Below are 23,889 nucleotides of genomic sequence, written 5' to 3' on the forward strand. Positions count from 1 at the left end.
CCGTAAGCGTAAACTTGCCCCTGCTATAATGAGGGGCAAGTTTACGTAGGTCCGCCGTATGCTATGTTAAGTATGGCGTCGGGTCAGCGCCGGCTTTTTCCGTCGTATACGTCGTTTTCGTAAGTCGTTCGCGAATACGACTTTACGTCAATGACGCTCACGTCGGCGTCTTTGACGTTTTCCGTCGTAAGCTGGAGCATGCGCACTGGGCTATTTTCCGCCCGGCGCATGCACAGTTCGATCGGCGCGGGGGCGCGCTTAATTTAAATACAAGCCGCCCCCTTTGAATTACACGGCCTTACGCCGGGCCAATTAGACTACGCCGACGCAAATTATGGAGCAAGTGCTTGGAGAATACGGCACTTGCTCCAGTAATTTGCGGCGGCGTAGTGTAAATGGCTTACGCTATGCCGCCGCAGATTCTACAAGAATCTGGCCCTCGTTGTTTAGAGTCACTGCCCACGTGGGTCTATACAGCTCATGAGGCACTGTTCAATCCCATTGTTGTGTGCTGCATAATTAAAAAAAACAATGCTTGTACCTTTTTTGGTGTGATAGGCAGCCCATTCAAATGAATAGGCTGTCTTCATGCACAACGCATCAACGCGCATGCTAACACAGCTAACAGTGTGAACCCAGCCTTACTGACCTTCCATTAGACCAGTGATGGCGAACCTTGGCACCCTAGATGTTTTAAAACTACATTTCCCATGATGCCTACCTACACTGATGAGTGCATGAGCATCATGGGCAATATAGTTCCAAAACATCTAGGGTGCCAAGCAGTGGCGGTGCATCCATAGAGGGCACAGGAGCACTGCCCCCTCTCGCTCCTGCACCGCCACTGAAAACAATACATAGATTCATGCATTGCATAAATCTATGTATTGTCGCCGGCACCACTGCTGCCCACTATTCAGATGGCCGGCCCCCTGGCGAGCGCCGGCCATCTGAATAACGGCAGTTGGTTGGCTGTGGAAGTATCTATCAGAGCCAGCGGCCTGTAATTGGCTTCCAAATAGTTAACCAGGGGATGCACAGGGTGTGCGTTCCCTGGTTAACACTGACACGCATCTCAGCCAATCAGGGTCACCGGATCTGGTTACCGGTAACCTGATTGGCTGAAGCGACATCCAGGGCGGGATTACATCGAGGGATCGTGGAGGAGGATGGCTGACCGATAAAGGTAAGTGGCGGGGGGGGGCAATCTGGCGGTACTTTGGGGCAATCTGGCAGCATTTTAGGGGCAAATTGACGACAATTGATGGGCACAGTGACATGTCACAGTGGCTGCATTTAGCATGGCACAGTGGCGACAATTGATGGGCACAGTGGCGACAATGGCATGGCACAGTGGCTGCGTTTGGCATGGCACAGTGGCAACAATTGATGGGCACAGTGGCGACAATGGCATGGCAGTGGCTGCGTTTGATGGCATTGCACAGTGGCTGCATTTGATGGCATGACACAGTGGTGACAATTTTATGGCACAGTGACGACAATTTTATGGCACAGTGGCTGCGTTTGATGGGCACAGTTGCTGCATTTGATGGGCACAGTGAGGCTGCATTTTTTTTTTATTTTTTTTTTTCGTTTGTTTGCGCCCCCCCAAAAGTTTGAGCACCAGCCTCCACTGATGCCAAGAATCACCATCACTGAATTAGACAGTCTTAAATCAACCTCTTCCTGCTGTGCTATCTCTATAGAAAAACTATAAAGCTCTGTACCATGGGTGCACCTTCTATAAAACAAATAGTTTACAAAAGTAGAAGAATATTTAAAAAAAATTTAAAGCAGAAAGTAAAAACAATAATACTAGATGTATAGCCTAGCCATAGTCAAAGAATAAATAAAAATAGCTTTGCTGCAACATTCACTGGTGCTGTCCCTTACAGTAAAAATCCTCTTTGCCACTAGAATTGAATATATTGTATCTTAGCAGTTTATCAATTCATAGCTTTTTTTGAAAAAATTTTCACCAAGCGATCCTGCTAGTAACAGACGTTCTGTTCTACAGTGACCACTTTTACTTGCTGTACTGTATCTATAGAGAAGCAGTGTCATCATCCCAGGCTCAGTTCTTATTGAGAGATAGGCAGGACTGATAAGACTGCCTGGGATTTCAGTACAGCAGAGGCAGAGTGCACAAGAAGTTATGAGCTCACTGGATTTTCAGTAGGATCAACTTGTATTTTACCTGTACTAGAATCATGCTTAAAGAGACAAAATATGGAGAAATGTGCATGTATCTGAGTGAACAAAATACTTAAAATTGTTCAATGTCTATCAGAAAAAATATCCAAAGTCTATCTTTTAGAAAAAAAAAAAATACTTACATTGAGCACATTAATGCTTAGTTCCTGAAAATTACGGGACCTCAACTCTTTCTTTCTCTGCTGATTTTCAATATATTTTTCCTCTGCAAGCTGCCTAAAATACAGAATGTAAATTTCAGTTTACAAGCTTCTTTGAATCTGAAATGTTTTTTTTTTGTTACTTAATAAAAACATTTTAGTTTGTTCTCAATACATCTTAAATATTTCAGGACTTAAAGTGGAGTTCCACCCATAAATATAACATTACATCAGTAGTTTTAAAAAAATGTCATTAGTCCTTTCCAAAATTTTTTTTTTTTTTTAGATACCTTCAAAGTGTTGTTGCTAGGCAGAATAGTTAATCTTCCCACTTCCTGCACCTAGGTGCTTAATGCTTCCTAACCTACACCGCACAGACTCCTGGGAATGTAGTAGGTGTAACTTTCCAGGAGTCTGTGCACTCCCCAGTCTCAAAGAATCATGTGACTTGGACAGCACAGGTGCTGAAACCTGATCTGACACTGCTTGTGCAGCACTGAGCATGTGCGAGGTCTGCAAGGCTGAAATCCAGGAAGTCATACAGTCTGGCTTCATGATGCCCACACTTAAGATGGCCCCAGTCAATTTCTATTTTATAAAGTGTCTAAATGCTGTAACAACCTAACAAAACGGACCTTAGTTTACAGGCCAACTTTACTAGAATACATTAAGCTTGTGTATTACAGGGGTATTTATATTTAAAAAGTGAAATTGTGGCCGGAACTCCGCTTTAATACACTTAGTACACACGATCGGTTTGTCTGATGAGAACGGTCTGATGGACCCTTTTCATCAGACTAACCGATTGTGTGTGGGCCCCATCGGTTATTTATCCATCGGTTAGAAAACTAGGAAATTATCTGATGGTTAACTAACCAATAGAAAAAAATGATCGTCTGTGGGTACGTCCATCGGTTAAAAATCCATGCATGCTCAGAATCAAGTCGACGCATGCTCGGAAGCATTGAACTTCATTTTTCTCAGCACGTCGTTGTGTTTTACATCACCGCATTCTGAAACAATCGTTTTTTTAACCGATGGTGTGTAGGCACGACTGATGAGAGTAAGGCCCCATACACACGAGAGGATTTATCCGCGGATACGGTCCAGCGGACCGTATCCGCGGATAAATCCTCTCGAGGATTTGCGCGGATTTCCATGCGATGGAGTGTACTCACCATCGAATCGAAATCCGCGTCACAATCCTCTGGCGATGACGTGTCGTGCCGTCGCCGCGATTATGACGCGGCGACGTGCGTGACGCTGTCATATAAGGAATTCCACGCATGCGTCGAATCATTACGACGCATGCGGGGGATCCCTTCGGACGGATGGATTCGGTGAGTCTGTACAGACCAGCGGATCCATCCGTTGGGATGGATTCCAGCGGATAGATTTGATAGCATGTCATCAAATATTTATCCGCTGGAAATCCATCCCAGGGGATAAATATCCGCGGAAACAGATCCGCTGGAGTGTACACACCATAGGATCTATCCACTGAAACCCATTCGCTGGGATTTTTCAGCGGATGGATTCTATCGTGTGTATGGGGCCTTAGCTTCATCGGATATCTGATGAAAAAATCCATCAGACCGTTTTCATCGGATGAACCGATCGTGTGTACAGGGCATAAGAGTATCCACCGCATTTGCACAGTTCCTACTCAAAACAGGACTTGGATCCTGGTGTCGGGATTTAGTGCAAACAATCTCATCGTTAAGACTTAAAGTGGAAGTAAACCCTCCTATCGTTTTCAGCCAAGGAAGCTGCCATCTTTGCCTCTGTTTAATCTTCAACTGCCATTATGCTGCACAGTAATCAGTTATGACACCAGCCATTGGATGGTTTAACAGTTTGGTTGAGAGCACAACCAATGTGACAGTTACATTGCCAAAACGGGCTGTAATGCCGCGTACACACGATCGGTTCGTCTGATGAAAACGGTCTGATGGACCGTTTTCATCAGATGAACCGATCGTGTGTGGGCCCCATCGGTTTTCTATCCATCGGTGAAAAAACTTATGTCGCGTACACACGATCGGTTCGTCTGATGAAAATGGTCCGTTTTCATCAGACGAACCGATCGTGTGTGGGCCCCATTGGTTTTTTATCCATCGGTGAAAAAACTTAGAACCTGTTTTAAAATGATCTGATGGTTAAAAAACCGATAGAAAAAAACGATCGTCTGTGGGGAAATCCATTGGTTAAAAATCCATGCATGCTCAGAATCAAGTCGACGCATGCTCGGAAGCATTGAACTTCATTTTTCTCAGCACGTCGTTGTGTTTTACGTCACCGCGTTCTGACACGATCGTTTTTTTAACTGCTGGTGTGTAGGTACGACTGATGAAAGTCAGCTTCATCGAATATCTGATGAAAAAATCCATCAGTCCGTTTTCATCAGATGAACCGATCATGTGTACAGGGCATAAGGGCTTGCTTCAAAACAAAGCTTTGGACATGCTTTGTTAAAGCTCTCTGAATGCCAGTCAAAGCACCTGTCACTAAATAAAATGGTTAGCTTACAGTCCTGTTTACACCTTGCTTTTGCTTGGTGCCTCAATGAGGCATTGATGAGGCTTCGGTGAGGCTTGCGATGAGGCTTTGGTGGAGCTTCAATGGGGTTTTAATGTGCCTTTGCTGGGGCTTCGGTGAGGCTTCGTGGGGCTTTGATGAGGCTTCGGTTGAGCTTCAGTGGGGCTTCAGTGGAGCTTCAGGTGAGCTTTGGCATAAACTTCTATGGAGGCTTTGAAGTCGCTTTGAAGCACCACTAAAGCTACATGGGGTATAATTTAATATGAAGCAAAGCAAAAGCAAGGTGTAAACAGGACTGTAAGCTAACCATTTTTTTTTTGTGACAGGAGCGTTAAGAGAGCTTTAACAAAGCCTGCCCGAAGCCTTGTTTTGAAGTAAGTGTAAATTAGCTGTTAATGTGCGTTGAAGCCAAAGCAAGTGTAAATGAGCCCTTACTGTTTTTGTAAACTTCTAAAATCAATGGGTTTACTTCCGCTTTTACTATTACCCTATAGAATATCTTCACCTATATTTCCTTAAACCTTAAAGCTGGGTACGCACGATTCGAATATGGGGCGGTTCAACAGGAACCGGCTGACATTCGGACAGTCTGTGCCGCTGCCTGTCCGACAGAAGCCAGTCTCATGACCGGCTTCTGTGGAATGGTGTTGCTAGAAAACCAACCTCCAACCAGTAGCCATTGGCTGTGAGTGATGATCAGTGTGTTCTGGAGGGGAAGTCTCCCTGTCAGGGCACAATAACACAGCGTGGATGATTGCTGCACTAACATCGTTTGTATCAAAATGGCGACCTCTCTGTTTTTTTGTTCAGTCTGCTGGGCTAACACTTAAATAGACCATGCCGTCAGATCAAAAAATCATAGAATTATTTGTGCAGCTAATTGATTTTATGCATATTTATTACTTGGAAAAGCCTCCCTTGAGTAGACATCCAGATGCCCTAAGACTGCTACTTTAAAACGGGTAGCCCCAGCAGGATCAGAGCTGTCACTTAACTGACACTATAGTACTAAAGTATTCCCCTTCACTCCTGGCTTCTATATTAAAGGTTATGTAGGGAGTTGAGGAAATGCTGGGCCAGCACAGGAAGTAATTATACACTCCCAGAAGAGGAGAGGGCTATGACCTGCAAGGAGGGAGGATCTGTTCTAGGGAATTTACTTTTCTGGATTAGTCACATTTTCTATCAAATCCAAGGGCACACTGCAAGTGAATAAAATAATTCATGGAAAGGAACAACACTACAGCTATACATTTAAAATACTTGATTTTTCTGTGTGTTTAAGTTAGCATCTATTTATCTTAACCCCTTAGGCCTTGTACACACGACCGAACATGTCCGATGAAAACGGTCTGCTGGGAGCTTTTGGTCTGATGTGTGTACACACCATCAGACCAAAATCCCCACAGACAGAGAACGCAGTGACGTAGAAGACACCGACGTTCTCAAACACGGAAGTGCAATGCTTCTTCCACGCATGCGTCGAATCAATTGGATGCATGCGCGGGATTTCGGGCCGCTGGTTATACGTCATAACCAGCGGACATGTCCGATGAGTTTTACTAACCATAGGACATGTCAGACAGACAGGTTTCCAGCGGACAAGTTTCTTAGCATGCTAAGAAACTTTTGTCCGCTGGAAACCTGTCCGCTAGGCCAGGAAACCGGTCCGCTAGGCCGTACACACGGTCGGACATGTTCGCGGAAACTGGCCCGCGGACCAGTTTCAGCGGACATGTTCAGTCGTGTGTACGAGGCCTAAAAGTGAACCTTTGGATGCTTTTCTTATGTAGGATATAGCAGCAACTACACTGTAACCACAGCCCTGCCAGTAGTACGTATGTACGTACCTTCTCTTTTCTGTCTTGCTTCTCTGCTTGGCTGTCAGGAGCTAAGAAAATACCTGCTACTTCCAGGTATGGGGAAGCATGTCACTCACTCCTCCCATGTAATCACATTGGTGCTTGGTGATTGGCCAGTCAGACACCCATTACTGTCACATGGAGTGGGGGACTACAAAGTCCTCTTTATCTTCTTCTCTTCATTCCAAGAGGCCAAATAGAGCAGTGGTAGGTACATAGAAAGCTGCTGCTGAATTTACAGTTAAAGTGAAAATATTGCTCTGCAAAGTAAAAGTTCACTTCAACACTTACCCTCATGACCATTACCATTACCACATTCTAACCCCTAAAAAGAAAAACTAGATGTGAACCCCAATACTAACCAAAGGTAAACCTAACTATGCCCTAACACTAAGGCCGCGTACACACGGTCGGACAAAACTGATGAGAATGGACCGAGGTTCAGTTTCATCGGTCCAAACCGGCCGTGTGTATAGCCCATTGGTCTTTTGTCCTTCGGTCCAAAATTTTAAAACATGCTTTAAAATTGAACCGTTGGCCCGCTGCCCGATCGGTCCAAACCGATGGTTAGTACAGAAAGCATCGGTTCAAAATCCGCGCATGCTCAGAATCAATTCGACGCATGCTTGGAAGCATTGAACTTCGTTTTATTCAGCACGTCGTGTGTTTGACGTCACCGCGTTCTGACCCGATCAGTTTTTGGAGCAATGGTGTGTACGCACATCAGACCACCAGGCCACTTCAGCGGTGAACTGATGGAAATGGCCCGTCGGATCATTCTCATCGGTTTGGAACGACCGTGTGTACGCGGCCTCAGGGACTTGAAAGTGTGTTGCAAACATGAAAGGTAGAGGTGTAATGCATTGGAAAAAAATGCTGCATGTAGGATTTTTAGTTATTTTATTGCATTGGTAGCCCATTCATAATACACTCAGCAGCCACTTTATTAGGTACACTTTGCTCATACCGGGCTGCACCCCTCTTTTGCCTTCAGAACCGCCCTAATTCTTTGTGGCATAGATTCAACAAGGTTTTGGAAACATTCCTCAGAGATTTTGGTTCATAGTGACATGATAGCATCATGCAGTTGCTGCAGATTTGTCAGCTGCACATCCATGATGCAAATCTCCCGTACCACTACTTCTCAAAGGTGCTCATTTGGATTGAGATCAACAGCCAGGCTGGGAACCGAAGAGGATCACGAGGATGCGTGTGGGACTTTTGAGGGGTGAGGTAAGTAAAACGGGGGTTCGGGGGGGGGGCCTTACCGTCAGATGTTTTTTCACCTTAATGTATAGGATGCATTAAGGTGAAAAAACATTTACCTTTACAACCCCTTTAAAGGGGTTGTAAAGGTTTTCTTTTTATTCTCTAAATAGGTTCCTTTAAACTAGTGCATTGTTGGTTCACTTACAGGCCCCCTCATCTGAGGCGTTCTGGCTGGGGGTTAGCCAGTGTGCTCGCCCCCTCCCTTGGGACTACATCCCTGTGGGGAGACACACAGCTTCCCGCAGGGATGTAGTCCCAAGGAGGGGGCAAGCATGCTGACTAACCCCCAGCCAGAATGGCTCGGATGATGGGGGCAAGCTTACTGAGGAGAAACAGGAAGTGAGAAATTCAGACAAAGCAAAAAAACATTTAAAAGGGAAATCGAAAGAAAAAGGTAAGTGAACCAACAATGCACTAGCTTAAAGGAACCTATTTAGAAAATAAAAAACAAACCTTTACAACCCCTTTAAATACCACTTACTTTTTTTAAGGTTGCATTTATCTGAAGCAGAGTTTTGAGAGAAGAATTTTACTTCTACTGGACTCTGAATTCAGAAACATTAGGAACTAAGGTAATGAGGGCAAAGTGGGTTTACGAGCCTTATTCATGTCATGTGATATGTACGTATTGCTTACTTCAGCCTTCTTGCCTTCTCATCTGCAGCACTCTCCTTTCGTAGCCTCATTCTTTCTCTTGGGGTCATTTTCTGGACCTCCGAAAGCTCACGAAGAGTTTGAAGATGGAACTTTCTCTGACTATAAAAGAAACATAAATCCAGTGCGCAGAGCTTGTAATCTTTACCACATTCACAAGAGAACAGTCTTCGGCAGGAAACTTACAGACGTCACTCCTTCACATCATTGTACAATATTAAAGTCTATTTCCCAGCTTAGTTTGAACATTATGTCAGCTTAACGGACTCAAAGCACCAAGCATTAATAATGACACTGCAGGTGAACCATGAATAATAAGTATAATTTGCTTAAATAACTTTCATTTCACCGTAATCTGTTTAAGTCTTACTTTGAAAAATGACATTGGGTAAAAATAATTATGGAAAAATCAATGTAAATCAAAGAAATGACAGACCATAGAATGAAACACAGGTTACTCAAGAAAGCCTTAAAAGGTCATTATTGTAAAATGCCTATTAGGTAAAAAAATAATGCATATGATGCATTCATGGGAAGTGCACACTCTTTTCATATCAACATACAAAATGTTTGTTTTTCCTACAGGCACAGTTTTCTTATTAAATCTTAGCTAGTGGCAGCAGGAGTCTAGAATGCAATACTTGTGGGTAATTAGACATGTTAGTTATAACGTAGAGACAAGGGGCCTGATTTACCAAGCCTTTACTCCATGACTCATGGAGTAAAAGCAAGAGTAGCAGCCGTTTGGCCATTTACTAAAGAAATACGCTGCTAGTGCAGTGTATTTCCCTAGTTACTAATGTGCTCCGTGCGCCCAGGAGAGGGTGCATTGTGCACCAGTACAGACCTGGCGCACGGCACATTAAACTGTAAATTGCGGGGGTTAGGGCGGGAGTTTATTAGGGGGGGAGGTGGGGGGATGCAGGGGAAGTGAAGTGACATGTGTTTTAAAGTGTTTGGCGGGCCGAATTGAAAGTGAAAGTGTTTTTTGAAAACAGATCCCCGTACGCTTGCACAGTGCGCCTGAACCTCGGGAGGTTCATTTGCATACTGGGCATGCGCAGAGAGAAAAGTCAGGGATTCCCGTGCGCCTTGTCAGTACGCCGTGAGAATCTTGGTAAATACCAAGCGGCGTACCCGTGATTGCGCTGCGTGACGCGGCGCACGGGAATCTCCGAGCTGTTTTCAGCCCTGAAGGGGAACTCGGCGCCAAATTTCAAACTTGAAATCGGCGCGGGTCCCCCTTCAGGGCTACATTAGGCTCTTAGGCTTGGTCCGGAACGTGAGGGGTTAAACCCGCGCCGATTCGGCGCGGGGGTCCCCCCCAGATCCAAACCAAGCCCTCATCCCAAGCATGCAGTCTGGCCCGGACAGGAATGGGTGAGGGGACGAGCGAGCGGCCCCCCCCCTCCTGAGCCGTACCAGACCGCATGCCCTCAACATGGGGGAGTGTGTGCTGTGGGGGAGGGGGGCACTGCCCCCCCACCCCACAGCACTCTTGCCCCCATGTCGATAGGGACAAGAGCCTCTTCCCGACAACCCTTGCCATTGGTTGTCGAGGTATGCGGGCGGGGCTAATCGGAATCTGCGAGCTCCCTTTAATAAGGGGGCCCCCAGATGCCGGCCCCCCACCCTATGTGAATGAGTATGGGGTACATCGTACCTCTACCCATTCACATGGGGGAAATGTAAAGTAAAAAAAACACACCACACAGAATAAAATATTTTATTAATCTGCTCCGGAGCCCCCCCTTTCTTCTTTAGCTCTCTTAGAAGGGGGGGTTTCTTCTCTCCCGATCTTCTGCCGGGACCCTGGGCTTCGGTGATTTCTGCCGGGGGAGGGCGCCATCCCTCGGTCCTCTCCGGAGCCTTCCGCCGGATGCCCCCACCCCATTTAAGCTCTTTTTCATTAGGGAGGGGCATCCGGACTTCGGGGTCTTCTGCCGGGGGATGGCGCCTATCCCCCGGTCTTTCCGGTGCCTTCCGCCAGGGTTCCCGTCTTCCTGGTCTTCTGCCGGGGGTGCGCCAACTCCCCGGTCTTTTCTCTTCTGTCTTCTCTGCTCCCTCTTCTGCCTGGCTCCCCCGCGGAGCCAGGGCTTTCTTCCGTCTTCTTTCTTCTCTCTTCCTTCTTCTGCCTGTCTCCTCCGGGAGCCCAGGGCTTGTCTCCGCTGTCCTCTCCCTTCTCTTCCATTGGATGTTGACACGACGAGGTCCGGCGCTGGAATGCCGTCTGAGCAGTGGGCATGGACTTATATAGGGCAATGCCACCATGTGACCTCAACCCATGTGACATCACATTCCCATCATGCCCAGGGAATGTGATGTCACATGGGTTGAGGTCACATGGTGGCATTACCCTATATAAGTCCATGCCCGCCGCTGACACGGCATGTCAGCGCGGAACCTCGTCGTGTCAACATCGAATGGAAGAGAAGGAAGAAGACAGCGGAGACAAGCCCTGGGCTCCCGGAGGAGACAGGCAGAAGAAGGAAGAGAGAAGAAAGAAGACGGAAGAAAGCCCTGGCTCCGCGGGGGAGCCAGGCAGAAGAGGGAGCAGAGAAGACAGAAGAGAAAAGACCGGGGAGTTGGCGCACCCCCGGCAGAAGACCAGGAAGACCGGAACCCTGGCGGAAGGCACCGGAAAGACCGGGGGATAGGCGCCATCCCCCGGCAGAAGACCCCGAAGTCCGGATGCCCCTCCCTAATGAAAAAGAGCTTAAATGGGGTGGGGGCATCCGGCGGAAGGCTCCGGAGATGACCGAGGGATGGCGCCCTCCCCCGGCAGAAATCACCGAAGCCCAGGGTCCCATCGGGAGAGAAGAAACCCCCCCTTCTAAGAGAGCTAAAGAAGAAAGGGGGGGCTCCGGAGCAGATTAATAAAATATTTTATTCTGTGTGGTGTTTTTTTTTTACTTTACATTTCCCCCATGTGAATGGGTAGAGGTACGATGTACCCCATACTCATTCACATAGGGTGGGGGGCCGGAATCTGGGGACCCCTTTATTAAAGGGGTCTCTCAGATTCTGATAAGCTCTCCGCCCGCATACCCCGACAACCAACGGCCAGGGTTGTCGGGAAGAGGCTCTTGTCCCTATCGACATGGGGGCAAGAGTGCTTTGGGGTGGGGGGGCAGTGCCCCCCTCCCCCACAGCACACACTCCCCCATGTTGAGGGCATGTGGTCTGGTATGGCTCAGGAGGGAGGGGGGCGCTCGCTCGTCCCCACCCCCATTCCTGTCTGACCAGACTGCGTGCCTGGGATAAGGGCTTGGTTTGGATCTTTGGGGGGGACCCCACGCTATTTTTTTGGGCCCCGGTTTAACCCCTTATGTTCCAGACCAAGCCTAAGAGCCTGGTATGCACCTGGAGGGAACCCACCTTATTTTTTTTGGGGGGGGGTCTGGAGTTCCCCTTCATGAACAGCGATCTGTCATTTACACATGTCAGTCCCACCCCCCCCCCTACAGTTAGAACACACCCAGGGAACATATTTAACCCCTCCCTCGCACCTAGTGTTGACCCCTTCCCTGCCAGTGGCATTTTTTGAGTAAGCAATGCATTTTTTACAGCACTGATCGCTAGAAAAATGCCAATGGTTCCAAAAAACTGTTCGATGTGTCCACCATAATGTCGCAGTACCGATAAAAATCGCTGATCGCCCCAATAACTAGTTAAAACAACAAAAAAAAAAAATTTGTAGACGCTATAACTTTTGCAAAAACCAAACACTAAACGCTATTTGCGATTTTTTGGAACCAAAAAGATGTAGAATACGTATCGGCCTAAACTGAGGGGTTTTTTAGTTTTTTGAATATATATTTTTGGGGATATTTATTATAGCAAAAAGTAAAAATAATTTTTACATATGTGGGCGGGACTTACGCAAGTCCCGCCCACATATATAAACATCGTTCAAACCACACATGTGAGGTATTGACGCGTGCGTTAGAGCGAGAGCAATACTTTTACCACTAGACCTTCTTTGTAACTATAAACTGGTAACCTGGAAAAAAAAGAAAAAGGTCGCCTATGGGGATATTCACGGAATTAATTTTGGCCCCATTGCAGGAGTGTTTCCAATAGTAAAGCGTGACATGTAAGGTATCTATTTACTCAGTGTAACATCATCTTTCACATTATCCCCAAAAATTGGGCTCACTTTTGTGTTTTGTTAATTTTTAACCACTTGAGCCCGGACCATATTTCTGGTCAATGACCGGGCAAGTTTTTGTGATTCGGCGCGGCGTCGCTTTAACTGACAATTGCGCAGTCGTGCGACGTGGCTCCCAAACAAAATTGGCAACCTTTTTTTTCACACAAATAGATTATTAAATGTGCGTGTTTACTTCTGTCTTTAACACCTCCCCTTCAGGCTGGAAAGCATCAGATCAGGGGAAACCAAAAAAAAAAAGCTCTCATTCCATTGCAGCTTGGTTCCTACATGTGTGATGAACTGAGCATGCTCAAACACTTAGAAAAAAAATATCCTTTCTTTTTAAAAGGTGAAAAACACTCATTGGATGCTCATAGAGCGTGGTTTGGATTAATTGCAGGTGTGCCCAATTACAAGCTCACCCAAACTAGAGACTGCAATTTGTTCATGTGATTTCAATTGATTCATTACTAGCACTGTTATAAAAAGCTTGGATCGATCAGTCCTCAGCTGCCCTCAGAAGGGGCAGGCTGGCAGAAATGCTGTTGCTAAACACAAATGTGGTTTGTTGCATGGGTTTTGTTTTATTTTGCCAATGGTTTTGGTTTATTTTTAAATGATGTTCACTTTGATGTATTTGTCTATGTGGCCTTATTTTATGAAAAATGTGTAAAGCTATGGTTAATTAGAATTTTGAAATGTATTTTTGTTTGTTTGTCTTTTTTTGCTTTCCTTGTTTTGTTGACCAATAAAAATTACTTTAAAATTGTTAAGTTTGTCTTTTGTTACTTTTTCATGCTACATATGTTGACAGCTGCAGCTGAACTAGGTTTGGGCCTAACAAATTATGTGTGATTTTTGTCTAAGCTTCTTTCCTGGTGTGTAATCATGAAATGTTTGCCATGTTTATTCTCCCATGACTTTAAAGACAAAAACTGGTAAGTATTTTATTTATTCTGCAGTGGTCCTCAGCCCTCAAGTACCCCCGACAGGACATGTTTTGGGGATTTCTCTTATCAAGAATTGCTGTCCAGACTATTTTAAAGCACATGTGCAAGATGAAGGAAAACCTGCAAACCTGGCCTGTGGGGGGGGGGTTTGCTATTGGTGGACAGGCTTGACGTGCTGATTTACAGCACTGTGCTTAAATCTAGCGCAAGGCAATCCTATTCAAATTGTGGGTGTTTGAGGGAAGCCAAGTGAGTGTTAGAACCCCTGCTTTGTGTTTTTTTTATTTTTGTGTTGAGCTTTGTGTCCCTTTTCTTAAAATTGGCTTCACTTCCTGTCACACAGCTGAACAGGAAGTGAGGTTAAAACCCTACCAGTGTCATTTCTTGGGGACACCGGTCAATCTAACTAGTGTCCCCATTAAGCAAATTGCACTCCAGCACTGCTGTGTACACCCCAAATCATGGGTCTTCAAACTACGGCCCTCCAGTTGTTCAGGAACTACAATTCCCATCATGCCTAGTCATGTCTGTGAATGTCAGTGCATTACAAGGCCTCATGGGATGTGTAGTTCTACAACAGCTGGAGGGCCGTAGTTTGAGGATCCCTGCCCCAAATGATTATTTAGTTTGGGGTTTAGTAAAGGCAAAGCCACTCTGCAGTACAAGCATAGTTGCTGAAAATCAGAGAGGAAGCACTGATGGTTTTAACATCCAATCCTGTAGAAGCAAAGTTGTTTTGTTTTCTTCCTTGCTTTGCACTTGCAGGAGTGGATTTGCCTTTAGTAAATGGACCCCAAAGTCCAAGATCCCTAATAATTTGGGGTGTACACAGCAAAATGCTAGAGTGCAATTTACATAATGGGAAACTATTTAGCTTGATCTCTGTGTCCACAAGAAAATATATTAGTAAGGTTTTACCCTCACTTCCTGTTTGGCTATGTGACAGGAAGTGAATGAATTAGAAAGGGTGAAGACACCTCACAAATGTTGTCACTATCAGGGGTGCAGACATCCCCAAAGAAATTAGCAGATAATACTTATTTGCAAATTAATAATTTTTTAGTTAACATTGGGTGGGGTGCTCTAACACACACATTCCTACATATTAGCAACGCTCTATCCTGGCCTATTGGCATGGTTATATTTTCTTAGGGCTCTCAATAAAACTCTATGAAATTTGTGCTTAAACTAGAACCAGGGGCGGACTGACAACTCATGGGGCCCCTGGGCAATAGAAGATTATGGGGCCCCTCTGGCTTACAGATGACCACCACGCCAGGAGGTAGTGCAGAGGCGGGCAGCTAAAATCTTGGGATATTCACATTAAAAGCTTGTCATTTTCGGACATATCGGGGACAGATCTAAAAAAAACACAGATTTTTACATACTGTCCCTGGTTTTACTGAGCCTGGCAACCCGGATGGGGCCCCCTAGTGGCATGGGGCCCTCGGGCAGTGCCCGAGTGACTCAATGGTCAGTCCGCCCCTGACAAGAACTATAATCAACAAGTTTTATTTTCTTTCATTTTGGATAGAGTGAGGGAGGGTTATAGGCCCTGTCAGTTTATTTTGTATTATCTGTGTCCAATTGGGGAGATTTGCCTTCACTTCCTGCCCCATAGCCAAACAGGAAGTGAGAGAAAAACTATGCAAATTAACCACTTCCCGCCCAGCCTATGGCCGATTTATGTCCGGGAAGTGGTTACACAATCCTGACAGGACGTCCTGCAGGATTTCATGCCGCACGCGCCTGTGGGGGCACGCAGCGCGGCGATCGGTGATGCGGGGTGTCAGTCTGACACCCTGCATCTCCGATCTCGGTAAAGAGTCTCTCACGGAGACGGAGACTCTTTACCACGTGATCAGCCGTGTCCAATCACGGCTGATCACGATGTAAACAGGAAGAGCCATCGATGGCTCTTCCTCACTCGCGTCTTACAGACGCGAGTATAGGAGAGCCGATCGGCGGCTCTCCTGACAGGGGGCGTTCGCGCTGATTGTTTATCAGCGCAGCCCCCCCTCGGATCACCACACTGGACCACCAGGGATGCCCACCCTGGACCACCAGGGTGTGCAAAAACAAAAAAAATATAGAACAAAAAAACAAAAAGCATTAAAAAATAAGAAAAAAGATGCCAATCAGTGCCCACAAATGGGCACTGACTGGGAAAATCAGTGCCACCCCACAGTGCCCATCCATGCACAGTGCCCACCTGTGCCACCCATAAGTATCCATCAGTGCCACCCATAAGTGCCGCCCATAAGTATCCATCAGTGCCACCCATAAGTGCCGCCCATCTGTGCCGCCCATGAGTGCCCATCAGTGCCGCCTATGAGTGCCCATCAGTGCCGCATAGCAGCGCCGCCAATCAATGCCACCTCATCTGTGCCGTCAGTACTACCTCATCGATGTCCATCAGTGCCATCTCATCGGGGCCCATCAGTGCCGCCATATCAGTGCCCGTAATTGAAAGAGAAAAACTTATTTACAAAAAAATTAACCTAAAAAAAGAAAGGTTTTTTTGTTTCAAAATTTGCAGTCTTTTTTTAGTTGTTGCGCAAAAAAAAAAACGCAGAGGTGATCAAATAACAACAAAAGAAAGCTCTATTTGTGGTGAAAAAAGGACGCCAATTTTGTTTGGGTACAGTGTTGTATGACCGCGCAATTGCCATTTAAAGTGCGACAGTGTTGAAAGCTGAAAATTGGCTTGGGCGGGAAGGTGCGTAAGTGCCTGGTATGGAAGTGGTTAAGGGAATCCAGTGCCCCCCCAGAACTAGTGTGTGGGTCCCCTGAAAATTACTGGGCGGGGTTATACAAAAACAGGGTGTGACCTTGACAGGAAGGGGTGGGTCATTTTTCTATTAGGAGGTGCAGATATGTAGTCAGGCCTAGGGCAGAACCAAACCTTAATATACTACTGCATATTAGGGCTTATTTAGACCGGAACCGATTTACAGCGTGTTTTTATATTGTGGGAGGAAACCCACGCAGGCACAGGGAGAACATGCAAACTCCATGCAGATGCTGTCACGGGCGGGATTCGAACCAACGACTCTTTTGCTGCTAGGTCAAAGTGCTATACACTACACCACTGTGGTGAACGAACACGATTGCAGCTGAAAGCATGAGATCTTTTTTTTTTTTTTTCAATACCATGCTTTCCAGCCTTATTGACCCCGCCTCTCTCCATAAAGAGGACCTGTCACACACTAGTCCTATTACAAGGGATGTTTACATTCCTTGTAATAGGAAGAAAACTGATCATTTTTTTTTTATTTTTTTATTTCAGTGTAAAACATTATAAAACTAAATAAAAATAAATAAGAAAACCCCCAAAAAAATTTTTAAAGCGCCCCGTCGCGACGAGCTCGCGCACAGAAGCAAACGCATACGCGAGTAGCGCCCGCATATGAAAACAGTATTCAAACCACACAAGTGAGGTATCGCCGCGATCGTTAGAGTGAGAGCAATAATTCTAGCCCTAGACCTACTCTGCAACTCAAAAAATGCAACCTGTAGAATTTTTTAAACGTCGCCTATCGAGTTTTTTAAAGGGTAAAAGTTTGACGCCATGCCACGAGCGGGCGCAATTTTTAAGCGTGACATGTTGGGTATCATTTTACTCGGCGTAACATTATCTTTCACAATATAGAAAAAAATTGGGCAAAATGTATTGTTGTCTTATTTTTTAATTCAAAAAAGTGATTTTTATCCAAAAAAAGTGCGCTTGTAAGACCGCTGCGCAAATACGGTGTGACAAAAAGTATTGCAATGACTGCCATTTTATTCCCTAGGATGTCTGCTAAAAAAAAATATATAATGTTTGGGGGTTCTGATTAATTTTCTAGCCAAAAAATTGTGATTTTCACATGAAGGAGAGAAGTGCCAGAATTAACCCGGTGGGCAAGTGGTTAAAGTACTCATGGCTATAAAGAATAGAGTCATTGCTCATTAAAAAAAAAAAAAAAAAAAGGGGGTCCCTCCAAATTAAATTACCAGGCCCTTCAGGTCTGGAATGGATATTAAGGGGAACCCCGCCGTAAAAAACAAAAAAAAAAAAAGACGTGCGGTTCCCGGCAAATATCCATTCCAGACCCTTCAGGTCTGGTGTGGATTTTAAGGGGAACTCCACCCCAAATTGAAAAAAAAATGGCGTGGAGTCCCCCTAAAAATCCACACCAGACCCTTATCCGAGCACGTTGACCTGGCCGGCCGCAGAAAAGAGGGGGGGACAGAGTGCGGCCCCCCCTCTCTCCTGAACCGCACCAGGCCACATGCCCTCAACATGGGGAGGATGTCCCCATGTTGATGGGGACAAGGGTCTCATCCCCACAACCCTTGCCCGGTGGTTGTGGGGGTATGCGGGCGGGAGGTTTATCAGAATCTGGAAGACCCCTTTAACAAAGGGGACCCCCAGATCCTGACCCCCCCCCTGTGTGAAATGGTAATGGGGTACATTGTACCTCTACCATTTCACCCCAAAAAAATGTCAAAGTGTTAAAAATGACAGTAGCCGGTTTTTGACAAATCTTTTAATAAAATCTTCTTTTCTTCTTTCCTTCGGGGTTCTTCCGCTGCCTCTTTCTTCTAGTCCACATCTTGCCCGACGTCTTCTTCTATCTTCTCCGTCCGTCCTTCCGCCTTCTGGTCCCGCATCTTGCCCGTTGTCTTCTCCGCCAGCCTCCTCGTCCGCATCTTGGGTCTTCTGCGGTCTTCTTCTCGGTCCGCCGCCTTCTCGTCCCCTGCGTTTGAATTGTAATTGGCCGCCGTTTTCCCGCTCCTGGGACCCGCCCCCCTCTGACGCCACAAGTAAACTCCTTAGAAGGTCATGTGCGTCAGAGGGGGGCGGGGTCACATGAGTGTGACACGGCGGGAACTTCTTCTCCGGGCGGCGCGATTGAAATTGAATTCCCCCGCTGTGTGACGCTCTGCGACCCCGCCCCCCTCTGACGCACATGACCTTCTAAGGAGTTTACTTGTGGCGTCAGAGGGGGGCGGGTCCCAGGAGCGGGAAAACGGCGGCCAATTACAATTCAAAGGCAGGGGACGAGAAGGCGGCGGACCGAGAAGAAGACCGCAGAAGACCCAAGATGCGGACGAGGAGGCTGGCGGAGAAGACAACGGGCAAGATGCGGGACCAGAAGGCGGAAGGACGGACGGAGAAGATAGAAGAAGACGTCGGGCAAGATGTGGACTAGAAGAAAGAGGCAGCGGAAGAACCCCGAAGGAAAGAAGAAAAGAAGATTTTATTAAAAGATTTGTCAAAAACCGGCTACTGTCATTTTTATCACTTTGACATTTTTTTTGGGGTGAAATGGTAGAGGTACAATGTACCCCATTACCATTTCACACAGGGGGGGGGTCAGGATCTGGGGGTCCCCTTTGTTAAAGGGGTCTTCCAGATTCTGATAAACCTCCCGCCCGCATACCCCCACAACCACCGGGCAAGGGTTGTGGGGATGAGACCCTTGTCCCCATCAACATGGGGACATCCTCCCCATGTTGAGGGCATGTGGCCTGGTGCGGTTCAGGAGAGGGGGGGGGCCGCACTCTGTCCCCCCCTCTTTTCTGCGGCCGGCCAGGTCAACGTGCTCGGATAAGGGTCTGGTGTGGATTTTTAGGGGGACTCCACGCCATTTTTTTTTTCAATTTGGGGTGGAGTTCCCCTTAAAATCCACACCAGACCTGAAGGGTCTGGAATGGATATTTGCCGGGAACCGCACGTCTTTTTTTTTTTTTGTTTTTTACGGCGGGGTTCCCCTTAATATCCATTCCAGACCTGAAGGGCCTGGTAATTTAATTTGGGGGAACCCCTACACATTTTTTTGTTTGTTTTATGAATGAATCCCTTTAGAATTGTCAGAGCCGACAATTCATTATAGCCGCGTGTGAATTTTTAAATGACTTTTTTCCTTCAGAATGTCACTTTGTGCAGGGGGAGTTCTAAGTGCGGGAAAAATGCGCTATTTCACATGCTGACATTACACCCCCCCTAGGTACGAAATTTAAAGGAATATTTCACTTTTATTGTTTCACTTTAAGAATTATTAATTTCACTGCTCCCGAAAAAACGGCCGTTTTAAAAAATAAAAAAAGCATTGATACATGTTCCCTGGGGCAGGACTGAGGTCCCCAAACACTTTTTAGGACTAAACTTGCAGATTAGCCTTTAAAATGAACACTTTTGATTTCTCCCATAGACTTCTATAGGGAGTTCAGCGCGGCTTTACATATTAGTTTCAATGCGCCGGCTGCTACGCTGGTTCATGCGCCTGATTAAGCCTCCACCCGGAGTACTAATTAATGCATGAACCAGCGCAGCGCACATAGCTTAGTAAATCAGGCCCATAGTCTGTTCAAAAGATCTATAAAACAAGCAATTTATAAGATTGGGTCTCCAAAAGCTAATATACATTTTTGTTTTAATCTGTTTTGGTAGTATTCATTTGCGGGTGGTTATCAGTTTGTGGATTTATGTGCTACATATTAAATCTCCTAGCCGGATCTCTACACTTTTGCTTTCAGCTTTACCCAATTGCATCTGCATTTTGTAAGGTTTCTGTTATGACAAATCTAGTCAATAATGGTTATGTAGAGAAAAATACACTGTATTACCAAAAGTATTGGGACACCTGCCTTTACACGTACATGAACGTTTATGACATCCCAGTCTTAGTCTGTAGGGTTCAGTATTGAGTTGGCCCACCCTTTGCAGCTATAACAGCTTCAACTCTTCTGTGAAGGCTGTCCACAAGGTTTAGGAGTGTATCGATAGGAATGTTTGAGCATACAGACTAAGACTGGGATGTCATAAAAGTTTGTTTGTGTACAGTCAAGCTGGAACAGAAAGCGTCATTCCCCGAACTATTCCCACAAAGTTGGGAGCATAAAATTGTCCAAAATGTCTTGGTATGCCGATGCCTTAAGAGTACCCTTCACTGGGACTAAGGGGCCAAGCCCAACCCCACACCATAATCCCCCTTCCACCAAATGATTTGGACAAGTGCACAACGCAAGGTCCATGAAGACATGGATGAGCGAGTTTGGAGTGGAGGAACTTGACTGGCCTGCACAGAGTCTGGACCTCAACCTGATAGAGCACCTTCAAACATTCCCATAGACACACTCCTAAACCTTGTGTACAGCCTTCCCAAAAGAGTTGAAGATATTATAGCTGCAAAGGGTGGGCCAACTCAATATTGAACCCTACAGGCTAAGACTGGGATGCCATTAAAGTTCATGTGCATGTAAATATTTTTGGTAATATAGTGTATATTGAGATACAAATATATATTTATTTAGGAAAAAATGTAAGACAATATGGGGACAGCTGGTTGCATGCTTTACAAAGCATCTTAGCAATCTAGTGTATGAACAGGTCTATTGGCTTTAAGTTTGACTATATGACAACCTTCAAAAAAATATCTACATGTTGGTATATTGGTCATTTCCATTTATGAACTGGGACAACAAGAAATATGATATGTATAATCATACCACAGCACAGGAATTTGGTACACGAGAACGAGGACCATTAAAGGTGTTACTTGGTTGGTTATGTGTATAGAAATGGTAATTAATGTTGACTATCTGATATTACTATAAAAATGATGGCTGAGAGTTGAGAATACTTGAGAAATATTTGTTATGTTGGCTTGGTGACAATGCTAGCTATACCTCCTGTGAATGCTGTCTCTGATATAACTTTGGCCTTGATTGTGTTCATTTGCTATTTGTAATTTAAAGTAGTTGTGTCATTCCACATTCTTTTGAATAAACTTTTTCCCTTTTATAGTCACTATGTGAAAAACTGTGCAGAGAACAGAAATGATGTTGTCAGAGGCTTACTGTATAAAAACTGTGTGCCTATCTATTACGTTTCCACTTTACTGTACTAAGCAGAATTTAGCCTGTGCTTCTCACAGGGTCCCCTGAAAAAAATTGGCTGGATTTGAGGAATAAGGGCCAAAGGAAGGGTATAAGCCATATCCTTATGAGCAACATGGTACTATTTCAAATACTACTTAATGAAGGTAATGTCTGATATACAGAAATACCCAGCTGTGTAAAATGATAAAAAATATAAATAAATAAGAGGCTCTTATATTTATTTTAATACTTACACAGCATTTCTAATTTGGTCAGCTTCCTTCTGACAGATAATGGTTTTGTCATCTTCAAGTATGGATCCATAAAGCTTCCACTGTACTTTCTTAAAAAAACAAAAAAACAAAACACCTTTACATAAATATGATCCACCAACGTGAGGTATACAACATAGAATGGCTAACAATGAATAGAGGTTATTAAGAAAGTATACTCTTAAAACATCTTTAATCATTATTTTGGTTCAGTGTGAGGTCATGGGGAAAGAGTATATAAAAAGAAAATTATCCCGCAGAGGGAACCAAGATAAAGTATCCCTGTATAAATGTATTTGCACGATTCAATGAACTAGGTTCATTGGTGCAGTACTGGCCGGCCGCTGCTAGTTGGTTTTTAATTATAGCAATTATAGCTGGTATTTTGTAATTTTGATACTACATATCCCGACAATTTGTATGTTTGTATAACTATTTAAATAAACTTTATTGACCTATATTATTGTCCATCACTGCCTTGGTAGCCCTCTTTTTATCCCTCAGGGATACTTTATCTTGGTTCCCTCTGCGGGATAATTTTATTTTTATATGCAGGTTCCTTGGCTACGGTGGTGACCTCCAGAGTGGAGGAGTGACTATTCATAGGTCCTTCGGGATTTCTGTACTTGATATGTCAGTGGGGGTATGCTCACCTTTTGAGGTGTTTGTCATGGGGAAAGAGTCTTTACCAGTGGCGGCTGGTGATATATTTGAGGGGGGGGGCGTCAAACAATGTACCTACAATATACCTACAGCCAACACCCCACCCCCCCTCGGGTTGGTTGGTGAGGTCACCCGCAGTGCTCTATTAGAGCCTAATCACAAGCTTCAAAAAAATTAAAATAAAATTGGAATCCATGCGTCCGGCACCCCACATGTAGATTAGGGGGCCCCTGCGCCCTGCATTAAGGGCCACCACTGGTACCCTAAAGCAGGCTTGCCTACTATTTAGTAGTTCGAAGAAAGGCAAAGCACACAGATGATCCAGACTGCAGGTTCTCCCGTTTCATTGCTCAGTTTGCCCAGGAAATAGTTTCATAACTTGTTTCACCTAAATCCCTATGCATCAAAGCAGAGTTATTCTCTCATCTTTATGACAAACTCTCGATTAACTGCTAGTCCACATTCTGTTTAATGAACAGCATTTAAAAATGCACCTACTGCAAAGAGCTACAGCCTTTCTCATGCTGTGCTGTGTCTAAAAATAAAAAATAAATTGTATTGAGAGACAAAAGAATTTTGTAATTCTTTGACAATTGGGTTATAATGTCACCTACAGGTGTTTGGAACACTGGCAAAAAAAAGTGAAGCTAGTCCCAGTATAACATTGCCTGCAACCATTCTTCAAAAAAAAAAAAAAACTACAGAAAATACAAAAATCCTACTTTCTTTATCATCCATTGTGAAACACCAGGGGAAGGCCATAGAGGATCAACCTAGTGTTCCAGACCAAGGCATGTAATCACCAGGAAGAGGAAACTTCTACCTGCAGGACAACAAATCATGCACAATAAGGAAAACAACAAACTAAATGAACAAGAGAAAAAAACTTGGACAAACAGCTAAGGTGGTCAATAGGGGTGAGGTCCAGGTTGAGGTTGAACATGAGTTTGATGTGAACTTAGCTTGTTCATAGTTCAGCGAATAGGCGAATAAACTTGGCCAGATTTGGTCAAGACCTCCTGTATCACTGCGACCTCTGAATGAGAAATTCCCTAAAAAAAAGCCAACAGGGATCCCAGTTTATATCACTGACCAAATATGGGGGAGGGCAGAAATCTGGGACCCCCTTTTTCTAAAGGGGGACTTTCATATTCTGATAATTCCCCCATGTCCCCCCTGCAGACCTTTACATCCCTGCAGACCTTTACATCCTTTTGCAGAATCAGATATAGGAATGGACCCTTGTCCACATCAACATGGGGAATCCTTGCACGATATCTTCAAACTGATGAGGGCACTGATATG

At 45.1% G+C, this 23,889-nt stretch overlaps 1 protein-coding gene across 1 annotated transcript in view; it reads right to left on the reverse strand.

Moving 5' to 3' along the window:
• Positions 1–23,889, reverse strand: part of NEK11 (NIMA related kinase 11) — a 340,812-nt gene that overhangs the window by 90,868 nt on the left and 226,055 nt on the right. Inside the window, exons 9-11 of the mRNA XM_040353041.1 lie at positions 21,904–21,992; positions 8,660–8,779; positions 2,337–2,430 (exon numbers count right to left, since the gene is read on the reverse strand). Coding sequence (XP_040208975.1) covers positions 2,337–2,430; positions 8,660–8,779; positions 21,904–21,992 — 303 coding nt within the window. The remainder of the gene's footprint in view (positions 1–2,336; positions 2,431–8,659; positions 8,780–21,903; positions 21,993–23,889) is intronic.

Source organism: Rana temporaria, chromosome 5, assembly GCF_905171775.1.
Source record: "Rana temporaria chromosome 5, aRanTem1.1, whole genome shotgun sequence".
Taxonomy (NCBI): Eukaryota; Metazoa; Chordata; class Amphibia; order Anura; family Ranidae; genus Rana; species Rana temporaria.